A 12159-nucleotide genomic window follows, 5' to 3' on the forward strand; every position below is an offset into this window, starting at 1 on the left:
CCGTAGTGTAATGGTCAGCACGCTCGGCTACCGTTCTGGAGGTCCCGGGTTCGATTCCCAGGGGGGGTCAAATAAATATAAGTGATTTTTTCACTCTAATATTTATTTAATAATACCCTGGACTGGTACCTGAAGCGGAGGGCTGATCACCTTTCCTTCATGTGTAAACGATCAAATAACACTGCGTTTATATGACGCAGCGCCCTATGCACCATTGGGTGCGGATAAGGGTTTTTCATTCATTTTCATTTCATTTCACAAATTGTATGCCAAATCAATAAATAAGTTAATTGAGGTCATAAGATCCTGTCATTGATGCTTATCTTTGTGGTTTCTAGGAAAAGTTCGGCAAGGACTGGATAACCGGAGTACAGGTGGGTCCGGAATGCACCGCCGCCACTCAGGACGGCTTGAAGGAGGGCAACACCTACGAGTTCAGGGTCCGCGCCATCAACAAGGCTGGTCCTGGTGAACCGAGCGATGCCACCAAGCCAATTATCGCTAAATGCAGATTTGGTAAGACGATTGATATTAAAATATTAAATAAATGTATTAACAATTTGATAGATATAAAAAAGCAAAAAACAGCTCCTTTTTCCAAGCTACTGAGTTTTATCAATGCAACGTTATTGTGAATCATGAACACTTGTCAGTTTTGATATAACCATTAAGCACAATATGAAATTAAATATGTCCACCATCATAGTGCCTAGTGTCGAGTTGTGGTCCCGTGGTTAGTGTCGAGGACTCTTAAGTCAGAGTTTCTCGGTTCGAACCCACTCTACCACAATTTAATACCTATTTCTTATAATGAGCCGCTTTGGCTCACAGAAATAGTATGAAATTCAAATATTTATGTAAATAATTAAAACACAAATATTTCTCTTTTTTATTAAAAAAAAAAAACTATTAATTGGCTTAGCTTCTATGCTAGAGGTCTCGGGTTTGGTTCCTTTAGGGGTGAAAATATGTAATCTAAGTGATTTTTCACCTAAATATTTTTCAATATCACCCTGGAATGGTACTAGAAGCGCAGGACTCATCACATTACCTTCAAGTAATTGAAGATCAATATAATATTCTTTGTATGCGATTCACTACCCTTTGAGCCATTTGTGCGTTCTCTCTTCTTTTTCTAACCCTTATCCGCACCCAATGTTGCATAAAGCACTGCATCTTGATTATCTTTGATTGTTACTTACATGAACGCAAGGTGATCACTCCAGCGCTCCAGGGACCAGTCCAGGGTTATATTAAATAAATATTACAGTGTAAAATCACTTATATTTATTTTTATCCTTCCTGGGAATCGAACTTGGGTCCTCCAGCACGGTAGCTAAACATGCTATCCATCACACCACGGAGGCAGATTTGTGCATTACTTGGGGTTAAATATAGGCGATATATTCAATTTATTTATTTCATCTAAAATATACATCACAAACTTTAAAAAATTTAAATCGTATACATTAAAAAAACATTAAAATAAAATATATGCAAGTACTATTGCTAAAGGTGTAAAAGAATCCCGCTTCGGAAAACTCCTTCAGACGCATGGAACAGATGGAACAGATTAATATCTGATAAGATATTGTTCAACATAGCGGTAGCTCTTCCTACAGGCATAACCATCGGCAGGTTGGTCCTGTGTATAGGAATGTGAAACAATCTATGCCGACGCTGTCTTAGGTAACTATCGGGAACATACAGACCAATGCTCCGGATAATTTCAGGATTATCGATCACAACCGCGCAACAATGGATAAAAATGCGTAATCAAATACACATTCCTTCTAGTCTCTAAACTATTGTAGCCAAGCATACCCTGGAGAAACTCTAATGAGAGTAGATCTTGAGGACTATCTGTAAAAAGAGGTTTTCCATGGGTCTTGGCTAGATCAACTCTCACCACTCTGTAGGCCATAGGCCAGATATTCTGGCCCGATTCATCTGTGATTCTCGGTATTATTATTGTCATTTGATTGATTTTGATTATTTTTTTCTCAACAGTCAAGCCGTTCATCATTGGAGATGGTCTCCAGAACCTCATTGTTAAGAAGGGACAAGTCATTGTTTACGACATCAAGTACGGCGGTGAGCCTGAACCTGAGGTCACATGGATGAGAGGAGAAACTGTGCTCGTTGACGATGGAGACAGGTTAGTCTGATGTTCTTTAACCGGTTAACTGCCAAGAGCGTCTTAAGACGCATAATTTTCTGTGATCGGAGCGCCGCTCATACAAAAATTACATCTTAAGACGCGCCTTTTAAAGAAAATCTATTATCTAAAATGTACAAATATATTGAACGCATAGTGACATCTATTGAGAATATCTTTATATTCTCAATAGCATACTTGGAATTGAAACAGAATTTGTTTTTACCACTTTAAACGTAAATTAAAGAGAGCTTTGTCATCGGAACAACTGATGGCGCTCAGGGTTGTCCAATAATCCCCGAGTTGCCGTCACTGCCGAATCTGATGACAGTGATTTTACTGTCGATTCTGATGATTTTTAATTTTTAATTTTTTAAATCAAAGTGTGTGTGTTTGTATACTTTTAATATTAAACTAACATAAACAATTACTTTTGACATATAATTTAGTTTTTATATTTTCTATGACAAATTTTGTGACAACCCTGCACCATGAACAATTAATTTTATGATTATGGATAAATGACTGAACGACTGGCGCGCTCTTCATTTATTTGGCAAGTTTTATAAATAAACGTTAATACACTTTTGATAACAATAGTTAAGAAGATTTTATTTTTGTCGTCAAATTCGCGGCGTGCTGGGTAGCGCCATACATGTACCTGCCGGCAGTTAACCGGTTAAATTTGCACCATAGTCGTACAGTCTGTAGTACCTAAGATAAGTACATTGGAAATAGGAGCAGAGGAATACCAAGAAAAACTTGGCATTATCAAGTATATCAAATACTTGGGCATGGTCAACTCAGGAGTTGGAATAATCGACATGTTTGTATGAGGAGATGCATGTACACGGAAGAAGCGAAAAACGTTTGTAAGACAGAGTAGTGTGGTGTTCTATTCTCTGCCTACCCCTACAGAGAAGCGGCGTGTCGGTTAGTTAGTTAGTATGCATCTTGCTTGCGCCTAATTCCCAATAGTAATTGGAGTGCTTGTGAATTTATATAGTTGAAAGAGGTGAGATTTCATACATTTTGGCATTATTGACAGAAGCTAATTTGACTTGTTAGAATAGCTAGCCAACTTAATTTCATATCTTAGTTGCTTAGGAATCATTTGGAGTAGGATTTGTAACCGGATGAAGTAATGTTTCTAAAGTTGACACTACCAACTTGACAGCTAGGACTCTTGATCATAATTTAAAGTGATACAACAAGCTATTTAGAGTATAAATTAATTATCCACCTTTCTCATTTCCAGGATCACTATTGACAAATACGAGCGCAACACAGTTCTGACAGTGAGGAAGACCACCCGACCTGACAGCGGAAAGTACAAACTCATCCTGAAGAACGGCTCTGGTGTTTGCGAGGGCGTCGCCGATGTCGTCGTTCTCGGTAAGGAATACTGAATTTCTTAAAATAGTGCCAAAAAAGGTCCACCTCAAATTCTGCCATAGCTTCCTATTCCGGATCTTTGAAATTCTCTTCCCAAGTAGCAGCAATAATAAAAATCTTTCAGTTTTATAATGAAAAAATGTCACAATATCACCCTTTCTTTCCCAATGGCAATCTTACATAACTTTTGGGGTACCTCAGGGTTTTTATTTGGGACCCTTTCCATAACCTCCATTTTAATGTTACTAACTATTCAAAACTTTAATTTAAAAAAATATTTATGCTTAAATTAACTCTACAAAAATGTTTTTCTCATCGATATATTTATATTATTTTATCCTACTTTTAAAGATTATCTTTTAAACTTTGGAATGTAATTCTCCTCTGTTTTTTAAAAACATCATTTCACTCTTTTTTTTACTAGCCCCTTTTACCACAACACCTTACCTCATTTCATGTCCTGATCCATACTTACACTTTGTGCCTAGTTCCCTGCAGTTTGAGCAATGTGCAAATAGTGTTTTCTCCAATTGATTGGGTGATATTGGTTTACACCAATAAATCCAGATACATGTCAACGCCCAAACAATTGATCAATGGTTTTCCTCCTTCAGATAAACCATCCAGGCCTGAAGGACCTCTGGTGGTGGATGAGATCCGCGCTGAGAGGGCCACAGTCAAGTGGAAGAGACCCGAAGACTGGAAGGGATCCGATATTACCGGTTATACCCTGGAAAAGATGGACATGGTAAGATGTTTTACTCAATAATTTGTATTTACCAACTAGATGTCATTCTACCAAATAAAAACCAAGCCGAATTAGCCTACAAACCAATTTCTCGCTTTCATCACCTCCCTGATACTATCAATATTGATGGGTAGTTGATGGACGTTGGTCAATAAGTAGTATTTTGAAAATATCAGCAATGGCTAGGATACTTGGGATTGCATATACGTACGTACTCATAATAGCATTCAAATGCAACATTAGATATGGATTTGAGGAAGAATTCTAAGACATGGAAGATTTTGTACAACCAAATTAATCAAATTATTGAATTTGATCTTCAGAATTTATGGACATTATGGAAAATATCAGAAGAGATATTTGTCTTTATTAAATCATTTTCTATTCTTCTCTCTTATCCCCACCCAATTGTGCATATGGCACTACAACGTGATGACGTTGTTATCACACGAGGGTGAGGCAATCAGTCCTGTGCTTCAAGTACCAGTCCAGAGGGATATTTAAAAAAGATTATCATAAAAAATTCCTAATAATATTTTTTTGACCTCCATGGGAATCAAACCCGGGTCCTCCAGAATGGTAGCCATGGTAGAACCTCTGCACTACGAAAGCAGACAATTGTCTATCCTATCTTGCTTTTGAAATGTCGGTTTTAGTTTGTTAAAATATCGAAAATTGTTGGGTTTTATCGGGTGACTAAATTGGATGATGCCATATTTCAGGACACTGGAAACTGGGTGCCATGCGGTGAGACTGGTCCCGACAAGTTGGAATTCACCGTCAAGGGCCTGACACCCAACAAGAAGTACAAGTTCAGGGTCAAGGCCGTCAACAAGGAAGGAGAGTCAGATCCCCTGGAGACTACCGACGCAATTCTGGCCAAGAACCCATACGGTAAGACATTTTGAAACAGATTTTATGTCCGACACAAATGATTCTTTTGCATTCTTGTAATATATTTATTGTGTAAACATGACATTTTCTGATGTTTTGTACCGTTTTGTATTCTTCTTCAAATGAAATGATATCGCTCACTCCTTTCAACAACGTCATAAATCAAAAAACTTGATTTCTCAGGAGATCGTTTTTAATGTTTTAAAATATAGTAAAATGTATTTTTAAAAAATATCAAGCCACTTATTGAACTTTTTACTGTGCAACGCATCTTTTTAGCTAAAACCTGAATATTTTTCTCCATTTGAAAAATATTAAAATAAATAATTAAACAATACCTTTTCTTCAAAATGCAAAAACAACACTTTCCGCCCTGTAGTGGGTAGATAATATGTTAAAAATATGCCGCTTTTACTGGGATATAGAACATTTTCTGGGCATTCCGAAAACATGCACAACTGAAAATTGACGATTTTTGATATATGACGTTGTTGAAAGGAGTGAATGATATGTGGACTGCATCAATAATTGTAAATAATAACCCAGAAAATTCTGACATTATCGGTTTGAAACATGTGATGTTTTGTTTATTTTTAGTCAATAGCAGTACCTCAAGTTATTGTACTAATTCTTTTTCAAATGATTTCAATAATTAGGTGTTATTTTGGAGTACCTCAAGGTACTAAATTAGTTGTTCTTCACTGTTATTAGGGATTCCTTTAGAGCACCTAAAAGTACTGAACTAGTTCTTCTTCACTGTTATTAGAGATTCCTTTAGTGTACCTCAAGGTACTGATCTAGTTCTTTTCACTATTATTTTGAGTACCTCAAAGTGATGAACTAGTTCTTCTTCACTTTTATTAAGGATTCCTTTGGAGTACCACAAGGTACTGAACTAGGTCCTCTTTAAATTATCTATTTAACTATGTAATTTAGCAATACCACAAGGTAATGAACTAGTCCCTCTTCAAATTCATTCTCATAAATATGTATATATCTGATAAAGTTAAACATTTACGAATATGGTTACATGTCACTTGAATACCACAGGGATAAAACTTGGTCTTCTTTATTTGATATGTATTATTATGCATGTCCATGACATTTTTATTATTATTTTCAATAATTGTATTTCTTTTGTATTAAAAAAAAACATTCTTTAATTATTTTTATTTCAAATAATCTAAAGATTTTATGATCTTCATAAATACATATATCACACGACCAACCATATAGTAACCAAAATACCAGATCTATCAAACTTTCATTAGGTCGGATTGTGGTCCCGTGATTAGTGTCGCGGACTCTCAAGTCAGAGTTTCTCGGTTCGAACCCACTCTACCAGAATTTGATACTTATTTCTAATAATGGGCCGCTTAGGCTCACAGAAAAAGTATTAAATTGAAATATTTGTGTAAATAATAAAAAACACAAATATTTCTCTTTAAAAAAAAGAATAGTTAACTAATTAGAGATTTAATTTGTTTTACAGATCCTCCTGGCGCTCCTGGAAAACCTGTTATCGCCGATTACGACAACATGAGCGTGTCCCTCACTTGGGCTGCGCCAAGCAACGATGGCGGAAGACCCATCATTGGATATGTTGTTGAATTGAAGGACAAATTCTCAGCCGAATGGACTGAGGTACGATATCATTGAATTTTTCTGCCTTCATGAGCCATTTGTCAATATTTTATGCTATATGGACTATATTGGAACTTCTTGGATCTTATAAGACATTTATTAATAAAGAATAAGAAAACAGTGACCAACTTAGAGCAAGGACTCGGAGATCAGATGTATGAAAACTGTTACCGGTCGGTTGAAAATGAAATAGAAGAGAAACAGCTTTTAAAGTGTGTCAAAGGATGGCACTTTGGGTGATATTACAGAAACAATAATCTGCCCTAATTCATCTAACATCAGCACATAATGCTCTGAAAAAATTGGCATAAATATCTTGTTAAAAATCTCCTTTTCTTCTTCATGAGCCTTTATACCTCCACTGCTGGATATAGGCCTCTTCCCCTTCTTTCCATTTTCTCTGGTCGGTTGCTGCTTGCAGCCAGTTACCTCCCACAGTAACTATGTCGTCGGACCATCTCTTTTGGGGTCTTTCGATACCTCTTTTGTTCTCCCAAGGTGCACCTCCGCATTGCAGTGCTTAGTGCATTAGTGAAAATAAATATAAATGGCTTTTCACCCTAGGCTGGTATCTGAAGCGCAGGACTGATCACTTGGGCTTTGGGTAATTAAAGATCAAATTAATACTGCTTCAATGCGATACAGTGCCCTATGTATCATTGAGTGCGTATAAGGACTGGAATAGAGGAAAAAATTAGCAACGCTGCGAGCATTCGTATAGTCAGTACAGCAAGCCGAACGCTCCATCCATAGTTTTGGACTTTCCAGTCAGTCCCCACCTTTAAATTACGTATGATAATATCGACTGGTTTCAATTGGTATTTTTTTGTTAAAAATACTCCATCGTTAAAAATCAAGCATGGATAATTTTTACTCAATCATGCTTGGTTAGATTGCTGATGCATTTTGTTATTATTTATTTTTCTAGGTGGTGAAGACCACAGACAACAAGACGGAGTACAAAGTTGAGGGTTTGAAGGAGAAGATGATCTACCAGTTCAGGGTTCGCGGTGTGAACAAGGCCGGTGTCGGAGTGCCTTCGGAGCCAACCGACAACCATCTCTGCAAGCATAGGAACTGTAAGTGGAAATATTACTTAAGAGCCTATAAAATAAGAGCAGGAGCTAGATTCAATTCAAGCCAATTGAATTTATTCAGTAATATTTAACATATATGTACATTACAAACTAAAATTTAAAGCGTATATACCATATTAATACAAAAATTATGAAGAATGCAGAACACTCTTGTTAAAGATATAGAGGAATAGATAAATGTTACCATGACGCTTTTGTTAAAAGTACGAATAAGATTAAAGTAAGATTGTGTGATGTGAACAAAACGCCGGAGAGCATTCAGAGACATCCGGCAACCATCCCTTCAAACATGGTAACTTTATGTGGAAATATCACAAAGAGCCCATAGATGAATATAGGATATTCAAATAATAAATAATAAATAAAACCCCTGTCCGCACTCCAATGATGCATAGGGCACTGCGTCATATAAACGCAGTGTTATCTTGATCGTTTACACATGAAGGAAAGGTGATCAGCCCTCCGCTTCAGGTACCAGTCCAGGGTAATATTGAATAAATATTAGAGTGAAAAAATCACTTGTATTTATTTACCCCCCCCCTGGGAATCGAACCCGGACCTCCAGAACGGTAGCCGAGCGTGCTGACCATTACACTACGGAGGCGGACAGAAATATTCGCGGACAGGATATTCAAAAGTTACTTAAAATGCTGTGCGATCTGAAAGTAGTGACCAAAATATATATTTTTTTTTATGGAATATATAACATTTTCTTTGTTTATCAAGTAAGTCATATATAAGCTGTTTTATAGTTAATCTATTACTTGCCTATTCCCATGATTAATATCAACTCTATCAACGGTTAACACATAGTCTATGTATGACACCTAAGATAATACTAAACGCGCATTTGATAAATAATTGCCCATCCACTCTGCACACTTTTTGGATATGGTACTTTACAGGTGCCTGGCATCCTTTATATTCTTGAGAATCTCGTCATTCGTAATGTGGTCTCTCTAAATATAACCTAATTTGAGTCATGTTTGATTTTTGCCATTGTTCAAAATAACCAGGCCTGCATTGTAATACTTTTGAACGTTTCGTCAACAGTGAAGCCTCGTATCGACAGGACAACCCTGAAGTCGGTCATCATCAAGGCTGGAAGGACTCACAAGTGGGCCGTGGATGTTATTGGAGAGCCGCCACCAGACATGAGCTGGTGAGTACATTTATGAATTGAATTCTTCACCAGCTGAAGACCTGAGGGAAAAATATCCAAATCTTTTAGTACACAAGAAGGTTTGATAGTCTTAAGAATTAACAGTAAATATGGGAGTCCAACACTGCAATATATCGTTCCGAACATTTTTAATTTGTTGCCGACGGACGTTAGAGGTCAAAATAAAATATGGAACAAAGGCAAAATAAAGGAATGGGTAAATGATCAAGAGTTAACTAACTAACTAACTAACCATCACGCCGCTTCCCCGCAGGGGTAGGCAGAGAGAATAGAGCGCCACACCACTCTGTCCTTGCAAACATTCTTCGCCTCTTCCACGTTCATGCATCTCCTCATACATACCCGCCGATTGTTACGACTCCTAACCTGACCACTTTCAAGTATTTGGCATACCTGATCGTGCCATGTTTTTCTCGGTCTTCCTCTGCTTCTTTTTCCACTAACATTCGCCTCATCAATTTGTTTTACCGTTCTTTCCTCACTCGAACGAATGTTCTACATGTCCAAACCATCTCAACACACCTTTCTTAATTTTATCGATAATGCTTATCTCAGCTTTGCATTCCTTCCTTATTTCACTATACGAACATCTATCATACATCGTTTTGTCGCACATTCTTCTGAGAGATCGCATTTCGACTGCATTTAGTCTACTTTCATCCTTCTTTTGCCAACTCCATGTTTCACTTCCATACATTAGAGTTGGAACCAGGACTCCGTTGTGGACTGCCACTTTAGCTTCCGCTGATAGGTTTTTATTTGCTATAACTGATTTCAGTGCACCATTCACTTTGTTCTCATATCGTCCGCCTCCGTAGTGTAATGGTCAGCACGCTCGGCTACCGTTCTGGAGGTCCCGGGTTCGATTCCCAAGAAGGGTAAAATAAATATAAGTGATTTTTTCACAGTCATATTTATTCAATATTACCCTGGACTGGTACCTGAAGCGGAGGGCTGATCACCTTTCCTTCATGTGTAAACGATCAAGATAACACTGCGTTTATATGACGCAGTGCCCTATGCACCATTGGGTGCGGATAAGGGTTTTATTATCATTATAGTATTATTATTCTCACATTATTCAGGATGAATTTTCTATAATTTGTTTTAACTGCATTAAACATATGCAGTGGGACCCATTTTCTTTAACTTTTGTGCACTGGATTTATAGCGTAATGGAATGGAGGAGGGGAGAAAATTTATGATTCTCCATTTTAAAACTTTTAAAATTATTTACTGTCGATGTGTCGATGGGTTTTGATTTGTGATTAGTAAAAGATTTATTATTTTTTGTCACCTCATCAAAGATGAAGAAGAATATGGAAGTCTGGGCATTTACGGGGCTGACTAATAATTAACAATTAAATGCCCAGACTTCCATATTCTTCTTCATCTTTGATGAGATGTCAAAAAATAATATGAAAATAACTCCTGTAATTGGAGATAATCCAGATTTTGTGAACAAGTATTTGGACACACTCAATGTTGTAGTCAAAAGATATAATTTCAATGATTTCAAACATAACTGTTTTATCCTTTTTACGAATGTCTTTAAAATTGGATCCTTTTGTTCATGGTTTACGCTTGAGAGCATATTCTGTTCAGGAATCCATCCAATAAAATAATTTTTCACTAATTTTTACAAATTATATACAGGTCTAATTGCAAATCATATTTTTTAATGATTTAAAAAAAAAAAATAATAATAATAAAACCCTTATCCGCACCCCAATGGTGCATAGGGCACTGTGTCATATTAACGCAGTGTTATCTTGATCGTTTACGCATGAAGAAAAGGTCATCAGCCCTCCGCTTCAGGTACCAGTCCAGGGTAATATTGAATAAATATGACAGTGAAAAAAATCACTTATATTTATTTTACCCCGAACTCGGTAATCGAACCCGGGACCTCCAGAACGGTAGCCGAGCGTGCTGACCATTATACTACGGAGGCGGACAAATTTTTTAATGATTTAAAAAAATAATAATACTCAAAAATATTCATATTTAACTTCAGGTCATGGAGAGACAACATCAAGCTGGTCAACACCGAGCGTATCCAGATCAAGAATATCGACTACCACACGGAGTTCACCATAGTAAACGCCATGCGGCGTGACACTGGAAAATACACCCTGTTGGCCGAGAACTGCAATGGCAAGGACAGCGAGACCGTTGAACTGACGGTGCTCAGCAAGCCATCGGCTCCTCAAGGTACGTTTTCCTTTGACCGTTGTTTCTTATACATAACTGGGTGCTAGATAATGTCCACTGTAAATAGTCTGGAGGTTCTGGAACAGGCTATAGAGGGATATATTATTCATATTTCTTGTACAGAGTATATCGCTCACTCCTTTCAAGAACGTCATAAATCAAAAAACTTGATTTTTCAGGAGAACGTTTTTAAGGTTTAAAAATAAAACACAACGTATTATAAATAAATATCAAGCCACTTATTGAACTTTTACTATGCAACAGATCTTTTTAGGTAAAACCTGAAGGTTTTTTCTCCATTTGAAAAATATTTATTATATTTTTAAAAAATTATTAAATAATACCTTTTCATCAAAATGTAAAAACAACATTTTCTGCCCTGTAGCGGGTAAATATTGAGTTTAAAATGTGCCTCTTTTGCTGGGATATAATACATTTTCTGGGCATTCCCAAAACATGCCCAACTCAGAATTCACGATTTTTGATTTATGACATTCTTGAAAGGAGTGAGCGATATATGCATTGGCGGACTTATTCCTGAGAAGCAATTTCTTTCGACCAACTTAAAATGGACTAGTGATATTTATCAAAGTTTGAATCTTATACAGCCATTTGTAATCAGAGGAGAGATAGTGCTTGTACATATCGCTCACTCCTTTCAAGAACGTCATAGATCAAAAATTGTCAATTTTCAGTTGTGCATGTTTTCGGAATGCCCAGAAAATGTACTATATCCCAGCAAAGGCTGCATATTTTTAACTTAATATTTACCCGCTACAGGGCAGAAAATGTTGTTTTTGCATTTTGAAGGAAATGTATTGTTTAA

At 36.8% G+C, this 12159-nt stretch overlaps 1 protein-coding gene across 32 annotated transcripts in view; it reads left to right on the top strand.

The window, feature by feature from the left end:
* bt (projectin protein bent) overlaps window positions 1-12159 on the top strand; it is a 288017-nt gene that overhangs the window by 173404 nt on the left and 102454 nt on the right. For all 32 annotated transcript variants that reach the window (XM_088260322.1, XM_088260293.1, XM_088260302.1 and 29 more), the window contains 9 exons: window positions 339-516; window positions 2011-2158; window positions 3417-3553; window positions 4168-4301; window positions 5024-5195; window positions 6688-6839; window positions 7768-7918; window positions 8990-9098; window positions 11137-11333. In XM_088260322.1, coding sequence (XP_088116448.1) covers window positions 339-516; window positions 2011-2158; window positions 3417-3553; window positions 4168-4301; window positions 5024-5195; window positions 6688-6839; window positions 7768-7918; window positions 8990-9098; window positions 11137-11333 — 1378 coding nt within the window. The remainder of the gene's footprint in view (window positions 1-338; window positions 517-2010; window positions 2159-3416; window positions 3554-4167; window positions 4302-5023; window positions 5196-6687; window positions 6840-7767; window positions 7919-8989; window positions 9099-11136; window positions 11334-12159) is intronic.

The sequence above is a fragment of the Brachycentrus maculatus genome, unplaced genomic scaffold (assembly GCF_059751285.1).
Source record: "Brachycentrus maculatus isolate JH-2025_06_01 unplaced genomic scaffold, ASM5975128v1 h1tg000131l, whole genome shotgun sequence".
In the NCBI taxonomy this organism is placed as follows: Eukaryota; Metazoa; Arthropoda; class Insecta; order Trichoptera; family Brachycentridae; genus Brachycentrus; species Brachycentrus maculatus.